At 36.0% G+C, this 17,279-nt stretch overlaps 1 protein-coding gene across 1 annotated transcript; it reads right to left on the reverse strand.

The window, feature by feature from the left end:
* Positions 1-1,246: 1,246 nt before the first annotated feature.
* Positions 1,247-16,428, reverse strand: mpzl1l (myelin protein zero-like 1 like). The gene is made up of 6 exons (XM_026370981.1): positions 16,268-16,428; positions 12,703-12,884; positions 10,220-10,430; positions 9,198-9,324; positions 6,871-6,976; positions 1,247-4,855 (listed from the first exon to the last, which is right to left on the reverse strand). The coding sequence occupies exons 1-6, from the start codon at positions 16,338-16,340 to the stop codon at positions 4,760-4,762; spliced, it is 795 nt and encodes a 264-aa protein (XP_026226766.1). The 5' UTR covers positions 16,341-16,428; the 3' UTR covers positions 1,247-4,759.
* Positions 16,429-17,279: the final 851 nt, after the last annotated feature.

The following is a 17,279-nucleotide window of genomic DNA, read 5'->3' on the forward strand; positions in this document are numbered from 1 at the left end:
AATTAGCTTTTTGGAGGTCAAATACTTTCACATATTTTTTTAACTAGCACTATGAGGTTTTCTCATTAAAAGACATAAAAGATTAGAATTTCTTGATGTTATTATTTTAGCCACATTATTTGTTTGTTAGTATTTGTTACTCTTGACTTAAAAGATAAAGATCAGATCATATTTTATGACAAATTAATGCAGAAAACGATGAAATTCCAAAAGGTCTGCATACTTTTTCTTGCCACTATAGAGTAAGTACTGTTTACAGTTTGTGTATTTAGCTAAGCAATATTTAGAACTGTTAAATAAACAACATTATTAGTTTGCATATGCAGTAGTGGAAAGTACTGAACTTAAGTCAGAATTTGAGGAACATGCACTCTACTTTTTATGTAACATACTTGCTCTAAACTACAGTTAAGGGGGAAAGTTGGGGTTTTTACTTCACTGTGGCAGCTGGAGACACTTCCAAAACACACAGCTAATAAAATAAGATGCTCTGATGTAACATTATAATACAAACAGCTAGTTTGTATTATAATCAGACAACTGACAGGAGAGTAATGGGCAACTACTGGAAACAAGACATTTCATTACATTTAAAAATACATGGTCACACATGTTTCTCACCATTTTATTTATTTATCTGTTTTTCAATTAGTGTACTAATAAAGCTCTCAGCAGATTGATCTGATTCCTTCACCAAAGAGTGAAAATTAATTATGATTATTTGATATTGGATATCAGTTACAGGGGACAATATACGTTAAATATATGTTGTCAATATCACTTTTACCTTTCGCTTCAGTAAACATGTTCAGTGGGTATTTGTACCATCAACATCTGAAAGAGGCAGACTAAGAATATATTTACTACTTTTACTACTATTTTCTCAGTGTTATGACTGCGTAGGATTTATTTTGGTAACAATTTCTTTATTATATTAGGATGTAAATGTTTAATTGATCATTTATACTTTTGCATACCATTTCTATTTTTACAGAAGGATCTGAGTACCACATTATTTTTCAAGTTTTGCAAGTGTACTTTTATTCTCCTTACAATAAAGACTATGTTAACGTTACGTGTGAAAGAAGATTAAAGATGATGAGAAAGATTCAACTGCACTGAAAATATGATGTTCTTGTAAGGCACTTCATGTTACATTAAATCTGATAAACAATCTTACTTAAAGTAAAAACAAAAGTGACTTCTCAGGTTGGTGAGAATACAATAATCAGAGAAAACACACATATAAATGGCCGGGAATTAGTTTTATATAAAATTTAAACAGTGGATACAGAGGCGCTATTATGTGTATCAAAAAATACATACAATAAAAGTAAAATAAATGAATCTTATCTTTTCCACTTTGAGCAGATGTTCAAGTTAGCTGATGAAATGTAAAAGGCACTAAATGTACAACATTCCAGTTTTAAAGGACATTAAACAGAGGCCAAGGTCATTCGTAGATTAATTATAAAAAAAAAAATCACAGGGTATTTGTTGTCTTTCATATGCAAGACATAGTGCAGATTTTACCACATAACATACTCAACAATTTTCAAAGAACACACAACTATTTACCACCGAAAAACACTAAGTAAGCCATGAACGGGAGCAAACACTGCAGCCTGCATTCCTTCCAAAGTTTAAGACATCAAACATTGCGTGGGAGGATGGCCGAATTGGAGATTTTACATAATTTATAGTTTACATCATAATTTCTACAACAGCACCAAACACGCTAACAAGTCACAATTAGGAGCAAAGCGGCAAGCAGTAAAAGGTTTGTTGGTATCATACAGGTTGTTTTCTTTTTCTTTCCGGTGAATACACTGAAATACATGCCAACTAGTAACAATAACAAACAGAAATAAACGGAAAAGGCTTAAACGTTCAAGATAAAACAGATTTGGAAGACTACACAGTGCCTGGGGCGGTGTCAAAGCCACAGTCAAGTCAAAATGGATTAAGAGGAATTCAAATTATCTTTAGTCAGAGGTTCTATCAATGAAAACAAGGAATGTTAGAGTGAGTAAAGAAGTTTTTTCCACAATGTATAATCAGAACAAACTATAGAAAAAACAATAACCCTGTCATAACTGTCAGTTCAGCGCGGTGCATACATAAAACTGAGATTTTACAGATGCAATGTGGCAGCAACTTAATGTTTTTTCATCATGTTTGGTCCCAACATTCTCTAAAGGTAGTTAAGTATCATGACTCTGTGGTTTCTGCCACTATTACAGTATTTAATGACAAGTACAACGTCCCCTATGAAGACATAAACTATTTTACAGTGTTATAAAGACTGAATTACGACTGCTTGCCGTGGTTTCACTGGGGACAGTCCCACTTTGTTCCCCACTCACCTGCTGCTTCTTTTCATGTGGGATAAAATCAAATTAAATTCTGGCTGTAGAATCAGTAGAAATATGTTTTACTGACAGTATTTTAACTGGTTGTGAATTTATTCATTTTAGCGAGGCACTGGTTTGCACAGGCAAGGAAACGGCCAGGTCTGTCGTATGGAAATGAACCAGCCTCGATTTAAATAGCACACGTTTTCACAGAGGAAGGTGAGCACAAAGCACCTGTGTAAGGTAAGACAGCCCTGTTGTAAACTTTAAAGAGCAGGCCCTATATAGTGTTGCTTTGGTTAAATAAACATGTGAACTTTGATATCAGGAATGGCTCTTGATTCGAACGGAGCACTGAAACAAGACTCACATTCAGTTAATGCTATTTTGTACAGAGCACTGATTAAAGAAAGTTTAAATCAAGCCATTCTGAATTAAATGACTCAGAACCACTGCAGGCACTGTATATACTGGACTGTCCAGTGACAGATAATTAAGACTAAAAGGAGAAACTATTAAGCATGTCGCCAACTTTCTAGACATCTACAGAAAACTACTTTCTCTCTATGGAAAGACATCCACAGCCACGCCACACTGGAATGAGTTACAGTAAACAGCACTATATCTTACATGAGCAAGAAATATATACAAATATTGGTCAACATGGATATTTACTGCATTCTGAATCTGAAGCTGAAGGCATTTACACTGGTTACATCATTCTTATAGGCAACCAAACTATTAACAAGCAAAATCATAAAACTGGCTTTTAAATGCTGCAAGACAAATAAAAAATTATACTAATTTGGAATGCATTTTACGCTTAAAAGCATCTGTTGATATTAGATATTTGGCCCATTATTAGAAAAAAAGAGCTTTACATAATACATACATGAAAAAAAGGATGGACAGTTTTATAAATGATTGTTATGTTAGTAGTGTATTTAGCATTTGTTTTGTCCAACAAATAAGAGCGCCCATGTTTTCGTATGAAATATTTCACCCCAGTTAAACATCTTGTTTTAACATGCATATTTCAAAACTAAGCTGAAAAATAAATTGCCCAGCTAATAACTACCAGCAGCAAACTTTGCTTTTACTTTCAAATCACACACAAGCAAAACACAAAAAAAGTCTTTCTTTGGGCTGCACTGCTCGTGAGTGGGTTAGCACACCTGTAAAAATGAAGACACTCAGAGCAACCAAACTGAGTACCAAATGTAGTCAGAAAAAGGAAAATGGTTAAAGAACATGTTCAACTGAGGTGAAAACAAATGGGAGGCAGTATCCTTAAAGTTATATCAACATGCCAGAACTTTACAAAGAACTGAAGCATTCACAGTAATACGATGTCAGACGGATTCTTCTGTTTTACAATTAGTTGACAAGTACCAAACTCAGCTTATAGATGTTATTTAGAGCTGCATGCAAATTCACTGAAGGCAATGCAAGATCCTACGAAACACAATCACCATTGAACTACCGCATGGTGCTAATGAAATGTGGCTTCAGCAGACTGTTGCACCAGGAAATTATTGTAACACACCTGTAAGGTAACATAAACATCACTTAGAAGTTAGGCTATAATGTTATAGTAACAGGTTTTACCATAAAATGTTTGTTACAAAATAAAGTTAAGATATAACTTAAAACTTCCACCTCATCTGATCAGGTGCAACTCTGGACAGACTGTCTGGATTAATAGTAACCACCGATTTAACCGTGTTGTCAGACTCATGATGAAAAGAAAAAGAAAATTAAAAAAAATAAAATAAAATCTTTGAAACCCAGGTGAGTACTTTACCCACAGTTCCACCTGACCACCATCATATAGATGGTTCACAGGTGGGAAACCATATTGTTATCTCACTCGTTAGTGGGGGCTTTTTCTCACATTTTATCCAAAAGCTGTTCAATAAAACGTGAATTTCTCAAACCGTTCTTTAATAAATAGCTGAAGTAGCGCTGGGGTTTGTTGTGACAGTGAGCAGCTGACGTTACAGTCCAACTCATGATCCAACGTATGTTAATCTGGTGCAACAGTCTGCATATCTGCTGTTTTTGTTTTGTAGCCACAAAGCCACAATGATTACATCAAACATTTTTACATGTGGAATGATATCTATGAAGGCATTCTTATTTTTACATCCCCGTGCTGGAGAACTGATTAAAGCCTGATGTGATGGACTGATGCAGCGTCCATTAGGTTGTTCCTTTGCTTATTTGTCTTTACAACAAAGCACATGGAGACTGACACTATTTTATAATAGCTTCATGCTTTCAGAGGACAAAAGATGGATAAAAGGAAAACTGATTATGTCCCTGTTGAAATAATCCCACCCTTCCCCAGAGCAGCTGATACAGAGGTCTGATACTTATTTATTTTTTTGGTCCCCAGTTCCTCTTCAGTTTTTACGAATGTCAGCATAGACCACTGGCTCCATCTTGTGGAATGAGTTTTTGCTGCCTGAATGATCCAACTGGGCGTATATCACCGGGCCCTGAAGTACAAAAAGAAAAATGGGGGAAAAGAAGTGTAGTCCGTGAAAAAAACACATAAATCCAGATAAAATCTGAAAAACAAGACATTTTACAGATTTTTTAAACCCATACAGGTGATTACGAGTCACCTAGGTGTTGAGAATTAAACATCAAGTTTCAATAATTATGTTCTTTACAGTAAAACTTGTTATTTTAAGCAATAAGACCGTTTCCTATTAAGTTTGATGACTAAATGTAACCAATCACCTTCTCATGCACACAGGTAATTATGTAAAGCAAAGCTGAAATGATTAGTCTAACCATTGATTAGTTAGATTAATTAGCTATTTGGTTAGAGCAATGTAGTTTATAAGTGCACTGCACAACATATTCTTCTACCTTACATACCTTTCACACTTTACTACATTATCTTATGTGTGACTTTTTAAAACACTTTGCAATTTATAATTTAGAGATGTACTATTAATATAATTTTTTCCAATTTCTAAAATCTGAATATTCAATGTTTATTCAGTGTCTCTAGATATTTTTGAGCTTTGTTCTGAACACATATTGGGCTCTAGGAAATTACTAATAATTTGTATTTTTCATTGTGTTATGACTGTACAGACAAAATTATCAGTAATTTAGCATAATAATACAAGACATTTTCATACAGCTTATATATAAGTTTCGTGTTGACTACACAACATTTCCGTGGACAAAAGTTTAGGAACATTTATTTATTTCTATTTATAACATACTGCGCAATTGTTTTGTAACTGATACTACAATAACAGTTGCTGATAGATCTAATTTATTATACAGCTTTTTCACCTAGGACACAGTATGAGCACAAATAGTTATTTAAATTTTACCATTATGGGTGTTTAGTTGGACACAAACACCAATCTCTAAAGTCTTAACAAGTTATATGCCTTCAGGAATGAATGTACGCACAAGGCAGGAGCACGTAGAAGATTTACCAAACTGTAACTCCTGGTGAATCAGTCTTTCTGTACACTCACAGTCTCATCTTGTTTGTATCACTGCTCTGATGCTTTAAACAAATGGAAAAAAGGTACAAACTAACTCAAAATATATATATGCCACAAAATGAACACTTGGAAACTGTACATCATCCGTGCTGACATAATAATCCAGTGATCTAATAATCCTATCAGTAAAGAAGTATCTTAAAATCCTGACTTCCTGTCGATCCTGACCTTGGGCTGTTATGAAGGGAACTTTAAAATACAGGTTCATAATTTTTCAAGTCTGTCTTAAAACATCATCACTGAAACGGTTTCATACTGGTCATTAAATGATCCTTTCCATATATGAGCTTCTAGTTACCTGTAACTAAAAGAGACAAGGTACAGAATTCCCAGTTCAGTTTATCAGAAACTTCAGTAATATGAAGTGTAGTACACTAGTGAGGCTCTATACATGGCAAGTATGAACAGGAGAAGTGATAACGTAAGCAGAACCTGTTTCAGTCCCCCCATGGCACCTGGCTGTTTTCAGGCACTGTTGAAACTTTGTCAACCTGTCCCCCTGATTCCATCGAAAAGTACTCATACCTTGCACAACTGATCAAACTGCCACAGAGACAGCCTAAAGGTTTCCCAAGACACTTTTAGCGCGACAAGTTTTACGAGTACCGTGAAAAACTTTGTGCATGTACAACTGATACTTTGAAGGGCAGATTATAGTCACGCCAAACATTCAACATTGAGTTAGTTTTTAATCTTCTTACTGCACTTTGTTTGAGATTACTTTTTAAAAACTCTCTACTGCGCATTTTTATATGATTTTGATCATTTGTATTATTTTATGATGCTTTTTGTTTTGTTGTATAAACTTTTTATGGTCGATCTAAACCTAATATTGCACATTACATTGCATCAGTTGAGGGGGATAAAAGAAGTAGGGTATTTTTCCATTTGTGTTCAGATAAACAACATGACCATATAAATGCAGCTCTTTCCCAGTGACATGGTGGCAGCCAATGGATTTCTTCTCCAACTCCTACCTGTAGTGGCCCCGGTGGAATGGCACACTTTGAGCTCTCCAAGCCAGACTCCACCTTCTTTCGTGGCTGTGGAGCCTGAGAGCTCACACTTTCCAAGGATGTGCATCTAGTTTAGGTTTATCATTTGCCAAGGTGTCGGGTAATCATTGGTGCACAGTCACGTGGAGACAAACACAAATAATGGGACATATGACAAAGATAAAATAATGAGAGATGCACATATGAAACACTGGATGCAGAACAAGTGCATGACAGCTCCCATTGGCTTGAAAGCGATAGTGAAAACAGTGACAGAGACTGGGAGAAGACTAGAGGTGCACTGATATGGTTTTAAATCATGTCAGACATATGCCAATTCAGTTAGTCGGCTTAAGTACAACATGGCTACTGTAAATTCTCAAATAGTGGCTTGAGCCTTATTCGCCTCAGTGGCCATTCTCTAAGACAGGTTTATAGTGGGGGAAAAGTGATTAAATCTTGTTGAATTACCTGCATTTATGATAAATTTGTCTTAAAATATGGACAGATCATCTTACCTAGGGTAAAATATCTACCGTTAATTAGTTTACACTCTTACATTGTGAGTATTTGCTCCTTTTTTCTTTGTCACACAGTACATCGCTGTGTTTTGCAGCGTTAGACAAACAAAACAGCTTCAAGAAATCATGCTGGTCACTGACAAATTGTGATTTTTCCCATCACAGTGGAGTTGTTTTCACAATGTTTGACATTAAAACATTAAGCTAGAATCTAACTGCAATAATTAACTGACTAATCAAAAAACATTTTGCTGGACATTTATTTCCTTAAGTCACAAATGACTCATTTTGCATGATTACATAATTAATTCACTGAAAATAATTTTCCTGCTGTGTTGATTTTTCCTTGGATTTTTACTTGCATCAGGACTTTTTGAAACAAGTTATCAGTGCACCACTAGCAAAGCCATTTGACATCAATATGTACAGTAAGAGAAGTGCTCAACTTCAGTTACATGAGCTTCATCATTTATCACAATTTCATTTCAAGGAGACTTAACACTGTCAACCAAACATCTAAACATATCTTTCTAAAACACATTTTTTGACTCCACAAAATAAAACACACACACGCACACAACATACAAACAACCTTGTGATTGAGGTATCTATCAACTTGACAGGAGGAAAGATAGTGTTAGCTTTTCAATGTTAGTGACAAAAGATGATGGACAATGACTTCACAACATGCTGACAACAAGATAGTCAATGATGTTAACAGAAAGAACTGTGAAATCAGTTGTTTTAAAATGCTGTAATGGAGGAAAGTGACTGGCACCAACAGTAACCCAACCGAAGGCATGAACACAAGCCCACATACCAAGCAGCCATGCAGGAGCTGCAGTTTCTTACTGTTAATTTCAACTTCTATGTAAGCCACATATGTTTATGATTCACCGTGGTTATTTGATTGAGGTGAACAAAGTGATGGGAGCATGCAGGATGGACATAGTCAAAATACCTCAAGCTAACCAAACCAAACAAAGTTCATGAGAAAGTCTTTGCCAAACGCGTTATTGATTAGCAGCAACGTCTGACAGCCCAAAACACACACCTTTTCTCCACAGGTAAAGAAAGACAGAGTAAATCCTACTCCCATGCAGAGAAATGTAAAGAGGTGTTACAGGTGTCGGACAATTTAATCTCTGAAGAAATAATAGATACAAAAAGATTCAGGAAACCTTCTCAATCACACAGAGCATAAAAAATTAATCTTACTTACCTTACATGATACCAAACACCTTTTCTGACATTCATTTGCTAAATGCTTAATTCTCAGGTAACAGCATGGCTCTGCTTTAGCATATTTATCACTTTCTGATAGTCATTGTTAGGAAAAACTATACTTTTAAATGATATTCAGTTTGGTTTCACCTATTTCCTGCAAAAATCTAATTCTTCTAATTTGACTAGTAAGCTAAGCTGTGTTGTGGAACTCATTAATACATATACAGCTGGAAATGATCAGCTGCATTTCCTTTGCTTTACCTATTGAAATTGATACTTTAAATTATTTTTCCATATAATTATATTTTGATAACAGTAAACCTTTTAGACATTGGCATTTTTTGATAATCATATCTCAGAGTAACTGCCAGTTTAACACAGTTTATCCCTGAAAGGTGTGATGAAGTTGTTTGGATGATGGAGCATAAGGGTGAGTAACAGTGTTACTAATATAAATGTGGACTAAATGTGTTTTTATTTTGGATTACGTCCCGTTGTCATGCAGTGTAGTTGTGTTAATGCTGTACGTGATAGTGGGCACAAGTAAGGCAGCACACTTACCCTTCATAATCATGCCGGGTGCGATGCCTCGTGACAATGCAGGCAGCTATAGCGATGAGGACAAGGAGAAGTAAAGCGCCACAAACTGCTCCGATTATAAGGGTAGTGTTGCTCTGAGGAAGGGATTCTGTACACAACAAATAAAAGCGAGAACAATCAGGCATGGTTTTCAAATATGAAACCGACATTTTAGATAACAAATACTACTAAACTACCGTTTATAGTTAGAACTGTCAAACTGAATGTATGTTTTTAAACTCAATTGATTTTACATAAATTTTGGTTCATTTTACTCCAGGAGAATGGTTTCCTTTTATTTTCAGCAAAGATTCAGTTACATCTGACCTATTTTTTAACAACTAAAGACCTATAACTGTCAGTTATCACAATTAGTGTGGCAGTAAAATACTGTAAAGTCACTTAGGCAACATTTAGGCTAAGCTGAATATCACAGGGCTAGTTTTAGATTTACCTAAAATACGTGAGAACTTCTTAAGCTAATTACATTTCAAAAGTTATATATTTTATTTAAAACCAAAGAAATATAGGACTCACCAATCACAGGGCCTTTTTATTAGTTACACCTGTGCACATCGATGCAAGCCAATAGTGTTCTCTCATGATGCCTTTAATGTGGAGTGTTTTAAACTGTCATAGATGTGTTATTTCAACCATATGTTTTATTTATAGTACTTATGGTTGTTGCTAATAATATACTCCCCTGTCGCTGAAACTTTAACACTCGTTTTTTTTAGTTACACCATATTAAGCCTCAATTTAAATTTAATTAGGGCATTTAATACTTTAGTTTAGATCAGTCTTCAGTATTTCTTTTCCTGTTACTTTCGTTTCAAATTAAGACAACAGCAACATGTATAGCCACAGCATCCACAACACTACTGGAAAAGCGTCTTACATAGAGTTTCAGTTACTTTTTCCACCATCACTTTTTAAATCCATTTAAAATTAATCAATAAACACTCAATTGTTTACAATGTTGGAACAGAAATGTGAGCATTCACCTCTTCGAACGACCCTAAGCTCTATTCGAGCCATTGTTCCAGTCACGTCTGGTGGGTTCCTCACGTCACAGAAGAAGGTACCATTGTCACTGAACTGTGCCGGACTCAGCTGTATTGAGACGTCCCTCTTGTTGATGTCACCAATAAACTGAACTCGATCCTTAAACTCAATTTGTCCGGGGAATCCTTTCCCACCGGTAAAGTAGAAAATCTACAAAGGGAAGCAAATTTAGAATAAACAGTGTTTTCTGGAAATAACAATCAAAAATCACACATATTAGTTACGTCACTGAGATCAAAATCTGCTTTTTATGAGACCTGACATTACATTGCATATATATATATATATATTATGTGTGTCATGTGTCGTACGAGCTCTGAATCTGGGAAGACTGGTTTCCACTACTGTGCATTTAAAAGTGAGCTGCAATGCAAATGAATATATATATATATATATAGATAAGATCATCATTCATTCAAAACATTCATTTGCATTGCAGCTCACTTTTAAATGCACAGTAGTGGAAACCAGTCTTCCCAGATTCAGAGCTCGTACGACACATGACACACATAACAAAACTTTTAGTACGACCCACAGTGACAAAGTACATAGACGTCTGTTGTAATAAATGGATTCTAGACTTGTCATAGTGCAAATGGCACAGGTGTTCCTATTAACGATGGCTCGGTTTCATTAAAATGGTGCAACACACCACGACAGTGTGATTCAACTGTCATTTATTTTATTACTTACATGTGTGCTTTTTGTACTGTGATATGTCAAATTATCTCCAAAAAAGCTTAAAGCTGCATGACTCAACAGTGTAAAGATGAAATCATCAGAGCCATATGTGAATTATCAGAAAATCAAGCACATCTGTGTATTTTGTGTTTGCTTGCCTCCTCTGAAACATTTGTAGAATGGTTTTAACGTTACCTCATTCCTAAAACTCAAAGCACACTGACATTAAGCAGACGGTATAGCTACATTCACTACAAGAAAAATCAAGTCAAGGAAATACAGCAGCAGGCAGAATCATGAAATCTGCACAGATTATTCTCTCTGGATCTGAATCTATAGCAACAAATACTGTGACTTGGTTGATTTTTCAGAGTGAGCCGAGTGTAAAAATATTAACATAACATTTAATTGAACTATAATCAGCACTAATCTGTCTCTGGTTCATTCATGGACACAGAAGCCAGAGTTTCTGTGAAACCATGGCCTTGTTACTTTAAGCAGTGTCAGCTGAGTAAACACAAGGATGAGTTTTTTCTGAATTATTTCAGTGAACCATCTCCCATATTCTGGGGATAGGTCTACTCTATTGTCACATATCCACATGTATTTTCAGACCCTGGTTTAGTTTGACGGATTATTCTGTTCAAAGTGACATGCTTTGTGAAAAAGCGTTTTGCATCCACACATTTACAGCTCGTTTTTGAAGAGACCATAGTGGACAACATAAAGAAAAGCATAAAGAAGTCTCCTGTTCTTTGTCTTTACAAAATTCATCATTACAGCCAACATCTGGTAAGGTGTGAGACCACTACAGTGCAGCTGCTTGTGAAGACGCTGCACTGCCTGTTCGACTATACAGGCAGGATCCTTGTTGAGCAGTTTTTGTCATTGTTGTGTAAAAGCTCAGTGTTCCCTGTTGAAACTGAAACAACAACGTGGCATTTTAAGATTTATACTCTGGGAACAGTAGTAGAAAAGTTTTGTTTTTGAGGAAGTTCTCATGTGGACAGAGGCAGAACAGAGAGATATGTATATACAAAATTAACCAAATTAACATGGATATACTCCAAGTGACTGCATGTACTTGTGTGTTCTGGCATGGCAACTCTGCAAATTAAAAACCCTACGGCTATGTCATTATGTTTGCAGGAGATTACAGCTGCCAGGCCCCCGCCCAACCTGACTGGTATCTAAACAAAAAAAGAAGTAGGTACTGTGAATGGGAAATGACCCACAGTGCTCCTCACCCTACAAACTTTCTGGATTCAATGCAGCGTGCTTTGTTCTTTAGAATATGTGTTTACATTTGCTCCAAGTGTAACACAATGAAATCCTTCAATGTGATCTAAAGCCAAGTTAAACACAAATCTTTTAGAGCCTCATTGATGTACCGATGTACTACAAAAATACTGTATGTAGACAGCAAATGTCTAAAAAAATACACAAATGCTTTGTCGTGGAGGTGATAGCAGGATAAGCAACTTGAACTGTTGAATTCTGAAAAATGTCTTAATTAGGGCTGTATCTAATACACAGTATAAATAAATCCCTGGCATTGACTTTATTTAAAAGATGAAACTGTGACATACTAGATGCTGAAACCATGTCATCATAGTAAGAATATACCTTAAACAACAGCTGAAGCTTTTCTTTATGTGTGAGCTAAAACAATCACAGGAAAATGTCCTGCAGCTGTGGGGAAATCTTCACAGAGAGGATATGACCAGTGAGGAGGACGTACCACATATGGCGCACTGGAGAACTTATTGTCAGGCTCACTGGACTGAAAACTCCAGGTCACTGTGGTCGAGCTGCTGACCACTTCATGGGACTTGAAGCTGCATCGAAGGATTCCTGTGGTGCCGTTCTGAATTATCACCTCTGGTTCTGCATATATGTCGATTCCAAATGTAGGTTTTGTGACTGTTAATAAAAAAAAAAAGGAATAAAAATAAGTTTCTGGTTATAAGGTAAAGGTCTAAATGCTCCATACAATGACATACAATAAACTGAGTTTATGCCTTATAGACGAATACAATACAACATAACTGTAAGTACCAAAAACAACCCTGCAGTAAAACAAATTTTTCTGTAAATCAACAGATCAACTTATCAATTAAAAGATTAATTGACAAATACTTTATATAAAAAGAAAGTGAAGAGGGAGTACTTTGTCACTATTCATGTTCTAGCTGCAACAAACAGCTCTCTTAGTAAGGGTCAAGGAAAAAATGTGCACAAAAGCATATAATTCATCCACATTAGTTAATAATTCATATCTGTGAATTATTAATGTGCATTCACTGAGTCATGCCCTCAATTTACTAAAGACAAGGTTTCAAATAAATAGTATTAAGTATTGAGGTTACAGGCTGCCATAACATGGCAGGTGTGGAAATGTTTCACATTCATTCTATTGTCATTGTCCCTTCTAAGATTTCTTAGTTATTGTTGGATGTTTTCAAGGACTTCTTGTTTACTCCCCACAGGACCCTACTGTGTATTGTAGCCAAAATAAACAGCAAAGTCAAGCTGATAAACACATTAATGTGTAACCTTTTCAACCCTTTTAAACAGATTTAATTTCTGCAAACTCATCCATTTCTATTCTCTCAATGAATATTTAGAAATGATTCGCATCTTCTCAACTATGACACCTGATGGTATTGTCTATGGAATTTAGCCAGGAGGCACACTGAAAATAGACTGAGGTAGACTTTCGGGCAACTAAATGGTGCGAGTAAACATTAGTACTTTTATCTGAATGGGACACTGCTTTAACCTTTGGAGTAATTTGATAATTTGCTCATGTAGATGTAAAAATGTTAATCTGGTCACCACGGGGTTTGTTACAATCATCAAAGGTTAGTTTTTAGTCATACAGCACTGCATTGTAAAGGAGCCATCTGTATTTTTTTATTGCATTTGCTACTGGTAAATATTATTCACTGTGATTAGATTATGAAGCATCACAAGAAAAGGTAAGTGAACTGTTTATATTTCCCAGTTTTCTGCATAAACTGGTGATGAAATGTGATCTGGACCCTATTCTTCTTACAAGGATCAACAAGTTAGCTAGATAATGTTGACGATTTGAGATTATACCACACATATCTGTTGGTTCTTACAAAGTCACGTTGAGCTTGTTGTCCTGGCAACTTATCCACAAACTCAAAACTACTTAGGAGCAGGTTTGTTCTCAGGTTTAGTTAGTGTAAACAAGATAACCGCTCAGATTTGAACGGTGTTGGACCATTAAGTCCACCCCAACTTGGATGGGTAGGTCCTATGAGAGCATTTCATTAACGTAGTTAAGGGGTATGACTGAATGAGATCCAAGTTTATAATATAGAGAATATTGCCCAATGCAAAAATATTTTATGTGATAGATCTAAAGACACTTCTCTGTTACAGGGACTACAATTCAATCCCAGACTAATGGAAGTCTGTATCACTTGGAGTTACTGCTGTCAAATAATGTTCAACCAGTTATTAAATCTTTTTAATAATACCTTTTCCACTAACACTTCAAAAGTTTGGATGTGTTAAAAAAAAAGACAAGAAAGATTGTGATGGTTTGTACGCTATTATCTTAAACACTCTGTGTTTGTCTATACTTGTGACGTAAAACTGATTTATGCTTCTGTGTTAAATCCATGTATAGTCTACACCATAACCTGACGCTTACACTATGCATTGCGGCATAGATACCACGCGAATAGTTGAAAAAGAAATACCCAACAAATTCCCCTTGAGCAAGCACTAGGTGACAGTAGGGCGGGCAGCCATCTGCCTCGACTGGTTGGAATGAGTGGAGAGCAGGGAAAGACAAAAAGAGTAACAAGAAGAAACAGACAAACTGAGGATGCAGGTTCAACCAGTTCTACTATCGCAACTTATCACATAGATACCATCCATAACACAAACTATAAACAATAAAGTACAGCAATATTTGTTGTCAGTAGAAATGTTTTATATTCTTGTATGTTATGTTATTTACTTATTATGTTACTGTAATATATTGTGCAGTGGCATGCAATAAATCCAGCATTTCTGAACAAAAGACACATGAGACACAGGAAAACACACACTGGTGATGAATAATGCCTGTTACACGACTCCATGCAAAGCCGCCTATTATTTGATTTGGTTTTTCAATAGTAGCAACTTAATTTTCTGTCAAACAATAAATTGATTAAACTTTCCATAAGATATAAGTTCAGCAGGTCAACAGTAGTTGGGTGATTCTTACATTGTCTTTGCATTGTAAAGGGTATTAAATATAATAGCCAGACACTGGCAATAACAATAGTGGCAGCAGCAGAAATTATAGTGTTCAGTGGCAAACATTAAAGTAAATTAGGTTATTTTGTCTGGCTAAAGAGTTGTGTTACTACTTTTATCATTAAAAGCATAAATATACAGTATGTATGTATAGTGGTAGCTTCACAGACTGGATCTGGAAGGATGGTGTACGTTAAGCTAGTCAAGGTAAGGTCGGGCTTTAGACTCGATGCGTTGGCACCGTTTTAAAACCAAAATGTACTAATAAAATATAAAAACCATCAGTTAATATTGGTGATAAACATATACTAGACAGCTGCTAACTTTAACTAGTGTTAATCTGGTGTGCTAGTTATCTTAGTATATGACTATCCACCATACGACACATAGTCCGAGGAGACTCACGCCTAACGAAACCGTTACTGAAATATCTGGCACTGTAAAGTGGCCTCGGTTATTGTCCATCTACCTGCAGGACTGGATATAATTAGAAAGATTATCTGTTCTGTTTAAAGATACTCTTCAAATCGGCACATATCCAATAGATCAAGCGATCCCCGATTCAGCAAAATATGAATGTGTATCGGCTAGTTAGCCTCTCACGGATGGTCCTTCATCACCTAGTTACCACACAACGACAGTAGCCAGGGCGGTAGCCACGACTCTGCACCAATTCTTATTCTGCTTTTTCTACATTTAACTGTTCCTCTTCCATATTACATGTTATGTCGACGCGTCTAAAACGATGCTCTAAAGTCAGCTAATAACATACCCGAGAGGAACAAAGCTTCTATTAGTGTTAAATCTTGTCCGCAACGTGAGCTATGAAGGCGAACAAAGGTACATTAATTAGCTAGATCATGAAGAGAGGTTAGGCGTGTAGTTAGGTTTCTGCCGTACGATACACGAGATGCAGAATAACATCGCTAGCTAGCTAACCTGAGTATCCCACCTAAAATAATGAGCTGAAAATCACACACTTACAAATTGAAATTCAAACCAAGTTAGACTTCAACACTCACCTAATGCAACACATAGCGTAAATCCAGCAAATAATACACGCATGTAAGGCGCATTTGACCACTTTTGCTCCATTATGTTGTTGTAAACAGGACTAGTTACTTGCTTTTTTTCCCACCCTCTATCCTCGTAGTCGCTTCTTCTTCGGGCGGTAGCTTCTACACGGTGCTCGGTGCTCGGTGCTCCTGACGCCCCCTACAGGTCTGTATATGCCACTTCCTTTGCACAGCTTCACTGTAAAAGGAAAAGGTGCAGTCACTTATGATTTATGAGTTTTCTTTGTTTGTTTATTTTGTATTTGTGGAAACAATAAAGAAAAATATGATAGATAGATACACTGGTGTTTGTAATAACTCATTAGGGTCGTTGTAACCTTTGTCGCTAGACAGTGCGGTTGTGAAGATTGTAGCGTCTCAGTGTTTGAGATATGCTTCTTGTTGACGTCTCTCTTACTGCTATTTGTTTTTCAGAGAAACAACTAACTATGACCTTGCCTTCATTGCATTTTGGTGTGATAGGCCTGTCAGGAAGGATTGGTTTAGCTGATTCTAAGATGTTTCATGTGCAGTCTGTGTCCTGGGCCCCGAATAAATAGTTTAATAAGCGAAACTTACTAGTGAGAAGTTCATCAACCTTATACATATTGTAATAAATATTATAATTCTTTATTATAATGGCTCTAGGAGTTTGAACGCAGGACTGTCATAAAAAGTAGTGAACAGTCACTGAAGTGTTTGCACCAACTCTCTTAACTTCTAAGAGTGATCACTACTGGACTCACACAACAACACAACCAATGTGTGAATTAAATATTTAAGTATTTTATTAATTGTAGCAAATCTTCCAAAAGTCAAGAGTATTAACAAATATAAAGTGCCTAAAATAAAACCACACAAAAATATTGAGAACAACCATAAAGACCTCATAGTGATAGTGGAAAAAGTATGTGAACCCTTGGAATTAATAACTGACTAACCCATTCTAGGATTGGGATGTTTGCATGAAGATACCCTG

Source organism: Anabas testudineus, chromosome 14 (genome assembly GCF_900324465.2).
Source record: "Anabas testudineus chromosome 14, fAnaTes1.2, whole genome shotgun sequence".
NCBI lineage: Eukaryota > Metazoa > Chordata > Actinopteri > Anabantiformes > Anabantidae > Anabas > Anabas testudineus.

Bases quoted from the DNA above. Each gene is read 5' to 3' on its own strand.
- mpzl1l (XM_026370981.1), bottom strand. From the start codon at position 16,340: ATGGAGCAAAAGTGGTCAAATGCGCCTTACATGCGTGTATTATTTGCT. The intron at 10,431-12,702 runs GTACGTCCTCCT...TTCCCTTTGTAG, and splicing joins TCTCCAGTGCGCCATATGTG to ATTTTCTACTTTACCGGTGG. The intron at 4,856-6,870 runs GTAGGAGTTGGA...TTTGTACTTCAG, and splicing joins TTCCACCGGGGCCACTACAG to GGCCCGGTGATATACGCCCA.